The sequence below is a fragment of the Oncorhynchus mykiss genome, chromosome 22, assembly GCF_057628025.1.
Source record: "Oncorhynchus mykiss isolate SJ-2025 chromosome 22, ASM5762802v1, whole genome shotgun sequence".
In the NCBI taxonomy this organism is placed as follows: Eukaryota; Metazoa; Chordata; class Actinopteri; order Salmoniformes; family Salmonidae; genus Oncorhynchus; species Oncorhynchus mykiss.
This window is the reverse complement of record NC_143043.1, coordinates 47,987,142-48,005,502: the sequence shown is the minus strand read 5'-3', so window position 1 is coordinate 48,005,502 and position 18,361 is coordinate 47,987,142. Positions and strand designations below refer to the sequence as shown.

The following is an 18,361-nucleotide window of genomic DNA, read 5'->3' as shown; positions in this document are numbered from 1 at the left end:
CTTTCGCCGAAAAGCCTTTTTGAAATCTGACATGTTGGCTGGATTCACATCAAGTGTAGCTTTAATTTGCTATCTTGCATGTGTGATTTAATGAAAGTTTGATTTTTATAGTAATTTATTTTAATTTGGTGCTCTGCATTTTCCCTGGCTTTTGGCCAGGTGGGACGCTAGCCCACATATCCCAGAGGTTAATAAAGAGCTGTTGAAAGATACATTCTCAATATCAAACATCATCAATCTAAAAAAATAATTTAAACTTACGCTTATTCATTTTGTGATTTGCAGTATTAATTATGGAAGTTATTTGTGAATGAATGGCGATTGTAATTTATCTAAACACATTGTGGCCCTGAATAGCACCTCCCGTCCTGGTGTGAACTATGGAACCTTACTGTCTCTACAGAACCCGTTGTCTTAAATTTACAATCAAATGCTTGTCAGTTCCCTTTAAATAGTGGCCATTAATTAAATGCTACTCTTAGAAAAAAAGGGTTCCAAAAGGGTTCTTCAGCTGTCCTCATAGGACCACTCTTTTTGATTCCAGGTAGAACCCTTTTTGGTTCGAGGTAGAACCCTTTTGAGTTCCATGGAACCCAAAAAGGTTCTACCTGGAACCAAAAACGGTTCTACCTGGAACCAAAAATGGTTCTACAAGGTGTCTAAAGCGTTCCATAGGGATGCTGGCCCATTTTGACCTTAATGCTTCGCACAGTTGTGTTAAATTGGCTGGACGTCATTTGGGTGGTGGACCATTCTTGATACACATGGGAAACTGTTGAGCGTGAAAAACGCAGCAGCATTGCAGTTCTTGACACAAACTGGTGCACCTGGCACCTGCTACCGTACCCCCGTTCAAACGCACTTAAATCTTCAATCCTCTGAATGGCACACACACAATTCATGTCTCAATTTGTCTCAAGGCTTAACTTTCCTTATTTAACCTGTCTCCTCCCCTTCCTCTACACTGATTGAAGTGGATTTAACAAGTGACATAAATACGGGATCATAGCTTTCACCTGGATTCACCTGGTCAGTCTGTGTCATGGAAAGAGCAGGTGTTCTTAATGTTTTGTACACTCAATGCATGAATATATAATCCCTGGGGTCTCACCTTACTGTGGTTGGGGTGGTGAGGGATGTCAGAGGTCACGATGCCATTGGCCTCCAGTGAAGAGTGTCCAACCACAAGGATCTGCTCTACTGTAGCAGAGGGAGGAGGGCACTGCACCTGAGCCAAGGGAGGGGGCAGCTTCTCCTGCTGCTGCTGCTTGTGGTTCATCCTCTGGTAGGACGAAACGGCAGCCCCGGTCCCGTGGTGCTGCCCGTTCCCCCCATATGTACATCTGTTGATGGTACAGTCCATGCCGGGAATATCAGCCATAGTGTAATTCATACAAGCGGCTACGGTGGTGTGTGTGAGGAGAGGTACCTGGCCATCGTTAAGGCAGGGGTTGCTGTTCAGGATGGTTTCCCCAGAGGGGTTGCTGTTCAGGGTGGTTTGCCCAGAGGGGTTGCTGTTCAGGGTGGTTTCCCCAGGGGGGTTGCTGTTCAGGGTGGTTTGCCCAGAGGGGTTGCTGTTCAGGGTGGTTTTCCCAGAGGGGTTGCTGTTCAGGGTGGTTTTCCCAGAGGGGTTGCTGTTCAGGGTGGTTTCCCCAGGGGGGTTGCTGTTCAGGGTGGTTTCCCCAGGGGGGTTGCTGTTCAGGGTGGTTTGCCCAGGGGGGTTGCTATTCAGGGTGGTTTGCCCAGAGGGGTTGCTGACCAGGGTGGTTTCCCTAGAGGGGTTGCTGTTCAGGGTGGTTTGCCCAGGGGGGTTGCTGTTCAGGGTGGTTTTCCCAGAGGGGTTGCTGTTCAGGGTGGTTTGCCCAGAGGGGTTGCTGTTCAGGGTGGTTTGCCCAGGGGGGTTGCTGTTCAGGGTGGTTTGCCCAGGGGGGTTGCTGTTCAGGGTGGTTTTCCCAGGGGGGTTGCTGTTCAGGGTGGTTTTCCCAGAGGGGTTGCTGTTCAGGGTGGTTTTCCCAGAGGGGTTGCTGTTCAGGGTGGTTTGCCCAGGGGGATTGCTGTTCAGGGTGGTTTGCCCAGGGGGGTTGCTGTTCGGGGTGGTTTCCCCAGGGGGGCAGTAGCTATAGTCCTGCCATTGCTGTTTGCCAGCTGGGAGATGCTCTGTGTGTGTGTTTGGAATGCCACACACTCCGTTGAGATTAGCGCCTGGATGTTTGGCATGGCTGTGAGGGAGCGGTATCTGGACCAGGGCCTGCTGCTGCTGGAGGTAGTGTTGACGTTGGTGGGCTTGCCGCCAGTGATGGTCCCCATCCGGCTCTGACGCCTTTCCATTTAACAGAGTCTGGGGGGTGTGACAGTCGTCAACCGGTACCCCTGTATTGGCTAGAATGTGTAGGGATGTCCATTCTCCGTTGTGTATTGGCTGACTCTGCCCCTGCAGTCCATTCACCACTGGATGGGGCAAGTGGTTGCTATGCTGGACCCAGTCTTGGACCGCCCTCCTTGGCTGCATGTTGAGGTGCTTCTGCATCTGCTGAACTATGGGGGCATTATGGGGAACGTACTGAGGGTACACATTGGTGGCAGAAGTGGGATTACTTTCAACAGGAGCCTTTGTTGTTTTTGTGGTGGTTTCTGGGGCATTTGTTCCTGGGATCGTGGAGGGTACCTGGTCCCCGTCCTCTGCCCCATCTGTATTTGCCTCCAGGGAGTCGTGGATGTAGGACAGGATTTCATCGTTGGTCAGCAGGTCATCCAGGGTGGGAACCCGCTCGGGGTCCATCTCCACCCGGATCATCCTCTCGTCCAACAGCAGCAGCTCCAGGTCCTCAGCGCTCAGTCCCAGGCCCTCCAAAGCCCCAAATAGTTCCCCGTTGGAACAGTTCTCCCCATTTCCTCCATCCCCATTCCGGTCCACCCCACCCCCCGGACCTCCCAGGGACAGGGAGTCCAGGGTCACCAGCAGAGGGTCGAAGCTCGACGCCGGTTCTGGAAGGCCCGTACCCACCACTCTGTTGGACGACTCATCCCAGCCCTGGAGCAGGGCGGTGGGGTCGGAGTCAGAGAAACCGACCCGGTCTCCGAACAGACTGCTGTGGAAGGACAGCTGGGGCTCCAAGGCCGGCTGGCAGACATATACAGACTCAGCCTGACTCATCAGCGCCCCCAAGAGGGAGCCCGGGTCCAGGCCATCCCTGGACACCCTGTCAATCCGGCCCTTCTTGGACTTGTTGCCGTTCTTCTCGGAGCCCTGGGTGCTGTGGTTGAAGCGTCCAATTGGATGGCTGGACTGGTAGAGCAGGGCCTCTCCCGTGGCGAAGGTAAAGGGGAGGTGCATGGAACGTTTACGTAGGTGTTCGCCTCCTTCCTCCTCCCTAAAAGGATAGGAAACAGACAGTTCTCAGACTCTTTCTCGAACCCACTACCCTGGCATTACAAGTACCATGCCTACTAACTGAACTACAGAGCACCATGTTCTACTAGAACTGCTACAGAGGACCATGTTCTACTAACTGAACTACAGAGTACCATGCCAACTAACTAAACTACAGAGAACCATGTTATACTAATTGAAATACAGAGAACCATGTTCTACTAACTGAAATACAGAGAACCATGTTTTACTAACTGAACTACAGAGGACCATGTTCTACTAACTGAAATACAGAGAACCATGTTCTACTAACTGAACTAGAGGACCATGTTCTACTAACTGAACTATAGAGGACCATGTTCTACAAACTGAGCTACAGAGGACCATGTTCTACTAACTAAACTACAGAGAACCATGCCTACTAACTGAACTACAGAGGACCATGTTCTACTAACTAAACTACAGAGCACCATGCCTACTAACTGAACTACAGAGCACCATGCCTACTAACTGAACTACAGAGGACCATGTTCTACTAACTGAACTACAGAGCACCATGCCTACTAACTGAACTACAGAGCACCATGCCTACTAACTGAACTACAGAGCACCATGCCTACTAACTGAACTACAGAGCACCATGTTCTACTAACTGAATTACAGAGCACCATGCCTACTAACTAAACTACAGAGGACCATGTTCTACTAACTGAACTACAGAGCACCATGCCTACTAACTGAACTACAGAGCACCATGCCTACTAACTGAACTACAGAGCACCATGCCTACTAACTGAACTACAGAGCACCATGCCTACTAACTGAACTACAGAGCATCATGCCTACTAACTGAACTACAGAGCACCATGCCTACTAACTGAACTACAGAGCACCATGCCTACTAACTGAACTACAGAGGACCATGTTCTACTAACTGAACTACAGAGCACCATGCCTACTAACTGAACTACAGAGCACCATGCCTACTAACTGAACTACAGAGCACCATGCCTACTAACTGAACTACAGAGCACCATGTTCTACTAACTGAATTACAGAGCACCATGCCTACTAACTAAACTACAGAGGACCATGTTCTACTAACTGAACTACAGAGCACCATGCCTACTAACTGAACTACAGAGCACCATGCCTACTAACTGAACTACAGAGCACCATGCCTACTAACTGAACTACAGAGCACCATGCCTACTAACTGAACTACAGAGCACCATGCCTACTAACTGAACTACAGAGCACCATGCCTACTAACTGAACTACAGAGCACCATGCCTACTAACTGAACTACAGAGCACCATGCCTACTAACTGAACTACAGAGCACCATACCTACTAACTAAACTACAGAGCACCATGCCTGCTAACTAAACTACAGAGCACCATGCCTACTAACTGAACTACAGAGCACCATGCCTACTAACTAAACTACAGAGTACCATGCCTACTAACTGAACTACAGAGCACCATGCCTACTAACTGAACTACAGAGCACCATGCCTACTAACTGAACTACAGAGCACCATGCCTACTAACTGAACTACAGAGCACCATGCCTACTAACTGAACTACAGAGGACCATGTTCTACTAACTGAACTAGAGGACCATGTTCTACTAACTGAAATACAGAGAACCATGTTCTATTAACTGAGCTACAGAGGACCATGTTCTACTAACTGAGCTACAGAGGACCATGTTCTACTAACTGAGCTACAGAGGACCATGTTCTACTAACTGAGCTACAGAGGACCATGTTCTACTAACTGAGCTACAGAGGACCACATAATCCCTTCCTCCATCTGTGTTGTCTGATGTCATAACTGTGTCCCTACATCTATGAGGACTGAGTATTTTCTGGCCAGGTGACCTGACAAGGAAAACGACTGTTCCTAGACAGTGACAAGGCCCAGGGGAGTGCACGTACATCAGAGGCCTCTGTGTGGCGATGATGTAGTCTGGTTTTCCATTCTTGTACACCAGCCTGGCGTTGGCCTGGACCCACTTCCAGAGGTTGTCCTTGGTGAGGAGCCTGAACACGGTCAGACCGCTCTCCCCTGTCTTCATCACTGGAACCACATGACACAGTTGTTTAGGATGGGAGGGTACACATTCACATTCAATTCAAGCTACAGCACTAGTAGGCAGATGTGGCAACGAGTACAGTAGATTAGGAATCAGGTTCATGGTTCAACTCTGAAGATATCTAACTAGGTACCATTGCCTGTTATATTTACTCTGTACTCTGGAAAGGAGTATAAGGCAATGGAGTATAAGGCAATGGTAGCTAGAATCTAGAGCAAATTCCATAAGGCAGAGGGGGTAACTAGATGTACCCTGTAATATTGTGTTGGTAACTGCACTATATATACAAAAGTATGTGATCATCCATTCTTCAAATGAGTGGATTCGGCTATTTCAGCCACACCCGTTGCTGTCAGATGTACAAAACTCGAGCACACAGCCATGCAATCTCCATAGACAAACATTGTCAGTAGAATGGCCTTACTGAAGAACTCAGTGACTTTCAACGTGGCACCGTCATAGGATGCCACCTTTCCAACAAGTCAGTTTGTCAAATTCCTGCCCTGCTAGAGCTGCCCGGTCAACTGTAAGTGCTGTTATTGTGAAGTGGAAATGTCTAAGAGCAACAACGGGTGAGCCGCGAAGCAGTAGGCCACACATCTGGTTAAAAGATTACCGTAGCTCTGTTGGAATCACTTTTATAGATACATTTGACACCTTCTGGAAACAGAAGACAGGAATGACGGAGTCCATCCAAATCATCTTGGTTGCTGGACGTATTTCAAGGCTGTGTTGAAACAATGACTTATCAATGACCCAAGACCAGCTCAGTTAATTCCTACCATTGTGACAATGAGTCGTCATAATGCTGCAGCAAATGTACATTATCCCAGGGGCGTTGGCAGACACAATGTAAGTAACTTAATTTATGTCCTCCTAATTGCCCTGAATACTGGTTTATCCTACAGCTATTGAAGGCATTAATCATGTGCCTATGAATCAGAGTTACACTGTTAGCACTGAGACGGTGTGCTGTAGTAGGAAGTCCCGTTTGCAGCTCACTGTGCACTATCAGCTCCAATATAAATAACATGAACAAGTCTACTTCTGATAAGCTTCTCAGTAAAGCATTAAAAACAAATCAAGCAACCCATAAAAGTGCTAAAAATAACCCATGTTAACATATGCAGCCGAAGAAACAAAGTTTGTGAAGTTAATAACTTACAGTGCCTTGCGAAAGTATTCGGCCCCCTTGAACTTTGCGACCTTTTGCCACATTTCAGGCTTCAAACATAAAGATATAAAACTGTATTTTTTTGTGAAGAATCAACAACAAGTGGGACACAATCATGAAGTGGAACGACATTTATTGGATATTTCAAACTTTTTTAACAAATCAAAAACTGAAAAATTGGGCGTGCAAAATTATTCAGCCCCCTTAAGGTAATACTTTGTGGCGCCACTTTTTGCTGCGATTGCAGCTGTAAGTCGCTTGGGGTATGTCTCTATCAGTTTTGCACATCGAGAGACTGAAATTTTTCTCCCATTCCTCCTTGCAAAACAGCTCGAGCTCAGTGAGGTTGGATGGAGAGCATTTGTGAACAGCAGTTTTCAGTTCTTTCCACAGATTCTCGATTGGATTCAGGTCTGGACTTTGACTTGGCCATTCTAACACCTGGATATGTTTATTTTTGAACCATTCCATTGTAGATTTTGCTTTATGTTTTGGATCATTGTCTTGTTGGAAGACAAATCTCCGTCCCAGTCTCAGGTCTTTTGCAGACTCCATCAGGTTTTCTTCCAGAATGGTCCTGTATTTGGCTCCATCCATCTTCCCATCAATTTTAACCATCTTCCCTGACCCTGCTGAAGAAAAGCAGGCCCAAACCATGATGCTGCCACCACCATGTTTGACAGTGGGGATGGTGTGTTCAGCCGTGTTGCTTTTACGCCAAACATAACGTTTTGCATTGTTGCCAAAAAGTTCAATTTTGGTTTCATCTGACCAGAGCACCTTCTTCCACATGTTTGGTGTGTCTCCCAAGTGGCTTTAAACAATACTTTTTATGGATATCTTTAAGAAATGGCTTTCTTCTTGCCACTCTTCCATAAAGGCTAGATTTGTGCAATATATTGTTGTCCTATGGACAGAGTCTCCCACCTCAGCTGTAGATCTCTGCAGTTCATCCAGAGTGATCATGGGCCTCTTGGCTGCATCTCTGATCAGTCTTCTCCTTGTATGAGCTGAAAGTTTAGAGGGACGGCCAGGTCTTGGTAGATTTGCAGTGGTCTGATACTCCTTCCATTTCAATATTATCCATTTCAATATTATTCCATTTCAATATTGCACAGTGCTCCTTGGGATGTTTAAAGCTTGGGAAATCTTTTTGTATCCAAATCCGGCTTTAAACTTCTTCACAACAGTATCTCGGACCTGCCTGGTGTGTTCATTGTTCTTCATGATGCTCTCTGCGCTTTTGACGGACCTCTGAGACTATCACAGTGCAGGTGCATTTATACGGAGACTTGATTACACACAGGTGGATTGTATTTATCATCATTAGTCATTTAGGTCAACATTGGATCATTCAGAGATCCTCACTGAACTTCTGGAGAGAGTTTGCTGCACTGAAAGTAAAGGGGCTGAATAATTTTGCACGCCCAATTTTTCAGTTTTTGATTTGTTAAAAAAGTTTGAAATATCCAATAAATGTTGTTCTACTTCATGATTGTGTCCCACTTGTTGTTGATTCTTCACAAAAAAATACAGTTTTATATCTTTATGTTTGAAGCCTGAAATGTGGCAAAAGGTCGCAAAGTTCAAGGGGGCCGAATACTTTCGCAAGGCACTGTATTTGTAACAGATGACATCCATATTCTGACTATCTCTGAAACTCACTTAGATAATACCTTTGATGATACAGTGGTAGCAACACATGGTTATAACATCTACAGAAAATACAGAAATGCCAACGGGGGAGGTGTTGCTGTTTATATTCAGAACCATATTCCTGTAAAGCTTAGAGATGATCTAATGTTAAATACTGTTGAAGTAATATGGCTACAGGTTATTCTGCCTCACCTAAAGCCCATTCTTGTGGGAAGCTGCTATAGACCACCAAGTGCTAGACCACACATGGATAACATGTGTGAAATGCTTGATAATGTATGTGATATCAACAGAGGTATATTTTCTGGGAGAGGTCATATAATACGTTTTGTGGTGATTCTTATGTTGATGATGTAAATCAAATTTGTTGGTCTGTGGTGTGTAATTAGGAGCAACCAGATGCTGCACTTGACAAATGATGTGACTAAACTAAATAGAAAGAAACTACACTATGACACAAAAATTAATTATATAAAGAATGATAGTAAAAAGCTTTGGAGCATCTTAAATAACATTTTGGGAAAACGGCAAACTCGGCTCCATCATTGATTGAATCAGGTGGCTCATTCATCACAAAACCCACTGATTTTGCCAACCACTTTAATTACTTTTTCATTGGCAAGATAAGTTAGGCATGACATGCCAGCAACAAAAGCTGACACTACACATCCAAGTATATCTGACCAAATTATGAAAGACAAGCACTGTACTTTTGAATTCTGTTAAGTGAGTGTGGAAGAGGTGAAAAATTGTTGTTGTCTATCAACAATGACAAGCCACCGGGGTCTGACAATCTGGATGGAAAATTACTGAGGATAATAGTGGATGATATTGCCACTCCTATTTGCCATATCTTCGATTTAAGCCTACTAGAAAGTGTGTGCCCTCAGGCCTAAAGGAAAGCAAAAGTCCTTCCGCTAACCAAGCCCCCTTTACTGACTCAAATAGCCGACCAACCAGCCTGTTACCAACCCTTAGTAAACGGTTGGAAAACATTTGACCAGATAAAATGCTATTTCACAGTAAACTAATTGACAACAGAATTTCAGCATGCTTTAGGGAAGGACATTCAACAAGCACAGCACTTACACAAATGGCTGATGATTGGCTGAGAGAAGTTGATGATAAAAATATTGTTGGGGCTGCTTTGTTGGACTTCAGTGCAGCTTTTGACATTATTGATCATAATCTGCTACTGGAAAAATGTATATGAACCCTTTGGAATTACCTGAATTTCTGCATAAATTGGTCATACAACTAGATCTGATCTTCATCTAAGTCACAACAATAGACACAGTCTGCTTAAACTAATAACACACAAACAATTATATGTTTTCATGTCTTTATTGAACACACCGTGTAAACATTCACAGTGCAGGGTGGGAAAAGTATGTGAACCCTTGGATTTAATAACTGGTTGACCCTCCTTTGAACCAGGGTGTCTGTAGTGACGCCTCCAGCACTGAGATGCAGTGCCTTAGTCTGCACCATTAGGGAGCCCAAAAGTGGGGAGAAGCTAAGATGGGGAGAAGTCTGTCCATAATAAAGCGCTGCTCTGCATTCTTAACAACACTATCAACAAGGCAGGTCCTACAGGCCCTGGTTTTGTCACACCTGGACTACTGTTCAGTCATGTGGTCAGGTGCCACAAAGAGGGACTTGGGAAAATTGCAGTTGGCTCAGAACAGGGCAGCACGGCTGGGCCTTACAAGTACACGGAGAGCTAACATTAATGACATGCATGTCAGTCTCTCATGGCTCAAAGTGGAAGAGATATTGAATTCCTCATGACTTGTTTTTGTAAGAGGTGTTGACAAGCTGAATGTACAGAGCTGTCTGTTTAAAATACAAGCACACAGCTCGGACACCCAGTAGCACAGTACTACATAGAGCCATGACTACATGGAACTCTATTCCACATCAGGTAACTGATGCAAGCAGTAGAATCAGATAAAATATTGTAGTATTTTGTATTGTAGATAAGTAGTGGTGTAATAATTTTATATGATGTACTGTTTTATATTTTGTTTTATATGTAATATAAGTGCTTTAATGTGTTTGGACCCCAGAAAGCAGCTAATGGGGATCCATAATAAATACAAATACACAAGATAACAGAACGGGACAGCGGAGTGCCGAAGCACGAAGCGCGTAAAAAATCACCTGTCCTCGGTTCCAACACTGACTACCAAGTTCCAAACTGCCTCTGGAAGCAACGTCAGCACAAGAACTGTTCGTCGGGAGCTTCATGAAATGGGTTTCCAAGGCCGAGCAGCCGCACACAAGCCTAAGATTACCATGAGCCATGCCAAGAATCGGCTAGAGTGGTGTAAAGCTCACTGCCATTGGACTCTGGAGCAGTAGAAACGCGTTCTCTGGAGTGATGAATCACGCTTCACCATCTGGCAGTCCGACGGAAGAATCTGGGTTTGGCGGATGCCAGGAGAACGCTACCTGCCCCAAAGCATAGTGCCAACTGTAAAGTTTGGTGGAGGAGGAATAATGGTCCGAGGCTGTTTTCATGGTTCAGGCTCCTTAACTCTGTAGCATACAATGACATTCTAGATGATTCTGTGCATCCAACTTTGTGGCAACAGTTTGGGAAAGGCGCTTTCCTGTTTCAGCATGATAACCCCATCGAACACCTTTGGGATGAATTGGAACGCCGACTGCGAGCCAGGCCTAACATCAGTTGCCCGACCTCACAAACGCTTGTGGTTGAATGGAAGCAAGTCCCCGTAGCAATGTTCCAACATCTAATGGAAAGCCTTCCCAGAAGAGTGGAGATTGTTATAGCAGCAAAAGGGGGACCAACCCCATATTAATGCCCATGATTTTGGAATGAGATATTCGACGAGCAGGTGTCCACATACTATTTGTTGTAGTGTATATGGATTATTGCTGCTGATCATATAGTGTATCTGTGGCCTATCCTATCCTCTAGCAGCTCTGCGGCTTTGCTCAATCTGCGCCGTAATCCACTGGGATTACTTGGGAAAGCTGTCCGAACTCTGTGACCACCATCTTTGACCTGGTCATACCCGGCCTCACCAATGTTTTGAGGACAGAACCAATTCAACCCAATCCAAAATAAATACTCCCATCTTTGTATTTTTAGGTAGACATAATGGAGATGAGGCTTACTTCGGACATGGTTCTCAGCGCAGTACAACATATCCGCCGCATGGATAAACTGATACCCAGAGCCTCGCACCCGAAGTTCAGCTTCAGTATACCCAAGCACAATTTTCCCCCTGCAAAAGGGATGATGTCAATAAACAATTATTTCACATCATATAATAACCAGTACTACATAACAATAGCAGTATGACTGACAAATGACAGTCTATTCAATACTATTGTAATAGTAGTCTACTTATTTTGATGATTGCAACTGTCACCACAACATTATCATAATAACAAGGAAGTCAAAGTGAGCGTACTTTGCGTCGCAGGCCATGGGGGTGAAGTCCAGCTTGTGTTTGGTTCTGAAGGTCATGTTCTTGGTCCTGATCTCCAGGATGGAGGGGGGCTGGAGAGGCGTAGCGATGGCAAACAGGGCCAGCTGGGGCGGCGCCTTGACCCTGTTTTCCTGCCGCTGGTTCTGACCACGCAGGAACTTCAGCCTGCCCTGCAGACTCAGGGCCTGGCAGGGGGGAGGGGGGGGAAAGAACACAAACATTTTGTCTTAGACATGTATCTTTTCGTCTTTGATTGTCCATGTGTTTGAATATCTGTCCAAAGTCTATCCAACAACAATCTGATTTACATCCATCAAAATTGTATTTCAACGTGTATTTCACGTCACCCTATGTCAATGTGTGAGCTTTCCTCTGAGTGAGCTTAAAATACTAATAGACCAACACTATTGGGAGGTTGTAGGCATTCGGTTGGGGTGAGGTGTCAATAACACCTACCAGGAAGCTGCAAGACTCACCAGGAAGCTGAGAGACTCACCAGGAAGCCAGAGGAGTTGTCCAGGAGGCAGCGGAAGCGACATACGAAGTTCCTCTCCAGGAAGGAGGAGTTCTCTGGTGGGAGCTGCTCAGGGTTATAGGTCACAGTGGTGCCGCTCTCCGGCTCCACATCTATGGATCAGAAGATAAGACATGTTCAGACCAGGCTTTTATCATCAAAATCATCTAACCACCTATTGCACTATATTTGGAAACGATCCTCAAGATTACAGCATACAGTTCAGTCATGTAGAAACAGAACAAAATGTGTGCAACTTCTCTAAAATGGTCATACAAACAGGTAATCAGTGACAACCCGATTATGTAATCTCATGAAATAATAATTATTTGTATGATAGTACAGGAATTCATCAACACAAAAAGCTAAATGAATAACAACATTGTTGACTGTGTGTTGACATGAATGTTTGGGCTTGAAAGAAAAGCTGACGTGAGGTGTCTGGCTTGGGTGTCTGCTGAGAGATGTGTCATGACACTTTAAACAAAGACTTATTCAATATCCCTCAGCACATTCTAAATGCTAACTGTTCTGCTTCTGTTCTTTTCTGTATTCTGTTTTGACCCGACTGTGTGTCCTGTCCTCAATGGGCGTGGTCTCCTGGCTCTGTTGAAAATACACTTATGTAATTAGCACCAGAGGCTAATGTCGTCTTAGCTCGACATGTGATGGCTTCCTCTCTTGCAGGGGAAGAACAAATGTGCAACACCACCCACTATTGGATAGTTTAAGTCAGTACAGAGGCCTGAGCCTTTCTTGAATGTTTATGAGCATTTATTAATTATAGATGTTTTATATAATGCATAATAATGAGTTATTATATACTTATGTAATGCATTACGCATACTTCATAAGGTGTTATAACTGCATTTGTAATGCATTATGCAGAGGGTATTCATAGAAAATGCTATTGAAAGTTCTGCATTAATTTCTATGATTGAATCTCTTAATGTTTTTTCATTGACGGAGGTGGTGTTTCAGGGTCTAACAGAGAGGTGGTGTTTCAGTATTCTAACACGGAGGTGGTGTTTCAGGGTCTAACAGAGAGGTGGTGTTTCAGTATTCTAACACGGAGGTGGTGTTTCAGGGTCTAACAGAGAGGTGGTGTTTCAGGTTCTAACAGAGAGGTGGTGTTTCAGTATTCTAACACGGAGGTGGTGTTTCAGGGTCTAACAGAGAGGTGGTGTTTCAGGGTCTAACACGGAGGTGGTGTTTCAGGGTCTAACACGGAGGTGGTGTTTCAGGGTCTAACACGGAGGTGGTGTTTCAGGGTCTAACAGAGAGGTGGTGTTTCAGGGTCTAACACGGAGGTGGTGTTTCAGGATCTAACAGAGAGGTGGTGTTTCAGGTTCTAACAGAGAGGTGGTGTTTCATGGTCTAACACGGAGGTGGTGTTTCAGGGTCTAACACGGAGGTGGTGTTTCAGGGTCTAACACGGAGGTGGTGTTTCAGGGTCTAACACGGAGGTGGTGTTTCAGGGTCTAACACGGAGGTGGTGTTTCAGGATCTAACAGAGAGGTGGTGTTTCAGGGTCTAACACGGAGGTGGCGTTTCAGGGTCTAACACGGAGGAGGTGTTTCAGGGTCTAACACGGAGGTGGTGTTTCAGGGTCTAACACGGAGGTGGTGTTTCAGGGTCTAACACGGAGGTGGTGTTTCAGTATTCTAACACGGAGGTGGTGTTTCAGGGTCTAACAGAGAGGTGGTGTTTCAGGGTCTAACACGGAGGTGGTGTTTCAGGATCTAACAGAGAGGTGGTGTTTCAGGTTCTAACAGAGAGGTGGTGTTTCATGGTCTAACACGGAGGTGGTGTTTCAGGGTCTAAGGCGGAGGTGGTGTTTCAGGGTCTAACACGGAGGTGGTGTTTCAGGGTCTAAGGCGGAGGTGGTGTTTCAGGGTCTAACACGGAGGTGGTGTTTCAGGGTCTAAGGCGGAGGTGGTGTTTCAGGGTCTAAGGCGGAGGTGGTGTTGCAGGGTCTAACACGGAAGTGGTGTTTCAGGGTCTAACAGAGAGGTGGTGTTTCATGGTCTAACAGAGAGGTGGTGTTTCATGGTCTAACACGGAGGTGGTGTTTCAGGGTCTAAGGCGGAGGTGGTGTTTCAGGGTCTAACACGGAGGTGGTGTTTCAGGGTCTAACACGGAGGTGGTGTTTCAGGGTCTAAGGCGGAGGTGGTGTTTCAGGGTCTAAGGCGGAGGTGGTGTTGCAGGGTCTAACACGGAAGTGGTGTTTCAGGGTCTAACAGAGAGGTGGTGTTTCAGGGTCTAACAGAGAGGTGGTGTTTCATGGTCTAACACGGAAGTGGTGTTTCAGGGTCTAACAGAGAGGTGGTGTTTCAGGGTCTAACAGAGAGGTGGTGTTTCAGGTTCTAACAGAGAGGTGGTGTTTCATGGTCTAACAGAGAGGTGGTGTTTCAGGTTCTAACAGAGAGGTGGTGTTTCAGGGTCTAACAGAGAGGTGGTGTTTCATGGTCTAACACGGAAGTGGTGTTTCAGGGTCTAACAGAGAGGTGGTGTTTCAGGGTCTAACAGAGAGGTGGTGTTTCAGGTTCTAACAGAGAGGTGGTGTTTCATGGTCTAACAGAGAGGTGGTGTTTCAGGTTCTAACAGAGAGGTGGTGTTTCAGGTTCTAACAGAGAGGTGGTGTTTCAGGGTCTAACAGAGAGGTGGTGTTTCAGGGTCTAACAGAGAGGTGGTGTTTCATGGTCTAACACGGAAGTGGTGTTTCAGGGTCTAACAGAGAGGTGGTGTTTCAGGGTCTAACAGAGAGGTGGTGTTTCAGGTTCTAACAGAGAGGTGGTGTTTCATGGTCTAACAGAGAGGTGGTGTTTCAGGTTCTAACACGGAGGTGGTGTTTCAGGGTCTAACGCGGAGGTAGGAAGTCACCTGAGGAGGACTTTCCCAGTGTGTCCATGATGGTAGGTGGGCTGAGGGCCCAGTGGAGGTTCCTCCTCAGCTCCTGCTGGTCCTCAGTGTGGACCAACTCATACACACTCTGATGCATAATATCAGTCTGAAAGAAAGAGAGAGCGAGGAAGAGGGGAGAGAGAGGGGGTACGAAAGGAAGGTGGGATTATAGAGACAAACAAAATAAAGATGGACATATCCATCACATGGAGGCAGTTAAAATAAAGATGGACATATCCATCACATGGAGGCAGTTAAAATAAAGATGGGAAGCATGCACAATACAGACACAAACAATGTCTAAACGATAGATCCTTATGTAAATTACATTATGGGAACTTCAGACACTATACTGCTACAGTGCATTCGGAAAGTATTCAGGCCCCTTCACTTTTTCCACATTTTTTAAAATGTTACAGCCTTATTCTGAAATGGATTTAAACAATCCTCATCAATCTACACACAATACCCCATAATGACAAAGGGAAAACAGGTTTTCAGAAAACGTAAATAAAACAAAAATACCTTAGACTAAAAATTGAGCTCAGGTGCATCCTGTTTCCATTGATCATCCTTGAGATGTTTCTACAACTTGAATGGAGTCCACCTGTGGTAAATGCAAAAACCTGCTCCAAAGCGCTCAGGACCTCAAACTGGGGCGAAGGTTCAGAACAAGTCTCTGAATGTCCTTGGGTGGCCCAGCCAGAGCCCGAATTTGAACCCAATTGAACATCTCTGGAGAGACATGAAAATAGCCAACCCCCCCCCCCCCCCCCCCCCCCATCCAACCTGACAGAGCTTGCGAGGATCTGCAAAGAAGAAGAATGGGGTAAACTCCCCAAATGCAGGTGTGCCAAGCTTGTAGCGTCATACCCAAGAAGACTCAAGGCTGTAATCGCTGCCAAAGGTGCTTCAACAAAGGACTGAGTAAAGGGTCTGATTACTTATGTAAATGATGATATTGGTTTGTCTTTTTATAAATTCGCAAAAATTTCTAAAAACAGAAAAAAAATGTGGAAAAAGTCAAGGGGTCTGAATACTCCGAATGCACTGTTTACTGAAGGAGTGACGTTATGAGAACATCGCTGTACTGAAGGAGTGACGTTATGAGAACATCGCTGTACTGAAGGGGTCTGTGATATCTCTCCAAGAGTGTGTTGAATTACCAGTGTCTCAGTGTGTGCTGAATTTCTCCAGAGCCTGAATGTCATACAGCAGACTGCATAATGTGTGAGAAGTGCTTCAATCCTTTGTGCCTCTTCACTATATCCCCCATCCCCCGCCATATTCCCATCCATCTCTGCAGGGTCTGTGATGCTGTGGTGCTGGTCATGGCTGCTGCCCACTGCCCACTGCCCACTGCCACGGCTGGTGGTCTCTTTCCACTAAAGGCCAAGCTATTAATAGACTGGTCTCACCCATTCTCTCTCTGTGGACCTGCTGAGCAGAATCAGACTCCTCACCAAGCAGGTAGGGCCCAGACAACGGCCCCTGACAGTTCGCAGCAGACACCGCACGCAACCCTCAAACCCAACCATAACTCCAATGAATATTATTTTAATTTAAAATCAGGTTTATACAGATTAGTCTCATTGAGATCAAATCTAACCAATTATTTGATGCCATAGCATCTATAGGCAACCGTCTTTACAGGGGATCATTCTATGTTTGTATTGCAAGCAATTAATGATAAAAACCTCAAGCAGAGATGACCATGTGTCGATGGAGGATTATGCTTTAATGTTTGCAAACATGCATGTGAATGCTGCTAGGATCAGCCAGGATCCCAGAGACGATCCAGCTGCCTCACCAGATGCCTGCTTGTCTATTATGAATGAGCTGAGGCACAGAACACCCTGGTCATGCTTTAGGAATAGAACCTTCACTGGGGGTACGGAAAGGGAGGAGGGACAATCTGTACGGTACCTGGTGGAAGCCCAGGTAATCCTGAATGGTGTGAGAGGAGTAGAAAATGGTCCCGTCATTAGTGACCACCAGGACGAAGCCGTTCAGAGCCTGTATGTCAAACATGCACAAGATAACAAAAGATTGTTATACAACACAATACAACTCACTGATGACACTGAGTCAGGAAAAAGCAGCTTTTAGTTTGTTTGCTCTCTAAAATTGGATGGTGGTGCCCCTATGGCAATTCAAATGGCAGACTGAGGACTCTTTTACTGAAGAATGTGTTTGTTTTCTATGATTGTGTTTTGCTTTTCGTGTATTGAAGTGTACTGATGTGTATATTGATGTGTACTGATGTGTATATTGATGTGTATATTGATGTGTACTGATGTGTATATTGATGTATATATTGATGTGTACTGATGTGTATATTGATGTGTACTGATGTGTATATTGATGTGTACATTGATGTGTACACTGATGTGTATACTGATGTGTATATTGATGTGTACTGATGTGTATATTGATGTGTACTGATGTATATATTGATGTGTACTGATGTATATATTGCTGTGTATAGTGATGTGTATACTGATGTGTACTGATGTGTATATTGATGTGTATACTGATGTGTATACAGGGCTCAACAGTAAAAGAGACCTTGGTCTCAGCATGACTCCCTGCTTTATATACACTTCGGTTAGGCTTAGTCTTTCCATTAGGCTTAGTCTTTCCATTAGGCTTAGTCTTTCCATTAGGCCTAGTCTTTCCATTAGGCCTAGTCTTTCCATTAGGCCTAGTCCTTCCATTGGGCTTAGTCCTTCCATTGGGCTTAGTCCTTCCATTGGGCTTAGTCCTTCCATTGGGCTTAGTCCTTCCATTGGGCTTAGTCCTTCCATTGGGCTTAGTCCTTCCATTGGGCTTAGTCCTTCCATTGGGCTTAGTCCTTCCATTGGGCTTAGTCCTTCCATTAGGCTTAGTCCTTCCATTAGGCTTAGTCCTTCCATTAGGCTTAGTCCTTCCATTAGGCTTAGTCCCTTCCATTGGGCTTAGTCCTTCCATTAGGCTTAGTCCCTTCCATTAGGCATAGTCCTTCCATTAGGCATAGTCCTTCCATTAGGCTTAGTCTTTCCTTTCTTAGCAGACCCAGTTCCACAACGGGGTAAAGGGGGCTTAGCCCCCTCAGTTGTGTCAGCACTGTGTCAGCACAATGGGCAGAGCGTGTTGCTGTGTTTGTAGGGGCGGTTATGGAAAGCCACGGGGCAGTTTGGTAG

The 18,361-nt window shown here is 45.4% G+C and overlaps 1 protein-coding gene and 1 long non-coding RNA gene across 3 annotated transcripts in view; one reads left to right on the top strand and one right to left on the bottom strand.

The window, feature by feature from the left end:
• Positions 1-18,361, top strand: part of LOC149972874 (uncharacterized) — a 390,242-nt gene that overhangs the window by 1,706 nt on the left and 370,175 nt on the right. The gene's annotated exons all lie outside the window — the stretch shown is intronic.
• LOC110502157 (uncharacterized) overlaps positions 1-18,361 on the bottom strand; it is a 47,531-nt gene that overhangs the window by 3,763 nt on the left and 25,407 nt on the right. The window contains 7 exon segments of the mRNA XM_036959348.2: positions 1,112-3,371; positions 5,313-5,454; positions 11,445-11,554; positions 11,744-11,946; positions 12,258-12,388; positions 15,159-15,285; positions 17,106-17,195. Of these exon segments, the coding sequence (XP_036815243.2) occupies positions 1,112-3,371; positions 5,313-5,454; positions 11,445-11,554; positions 11,744-11,946; positions 12,258-12,388; positions 15,159-15,285; positions 17,106-17,195 (3,063 nt within the window).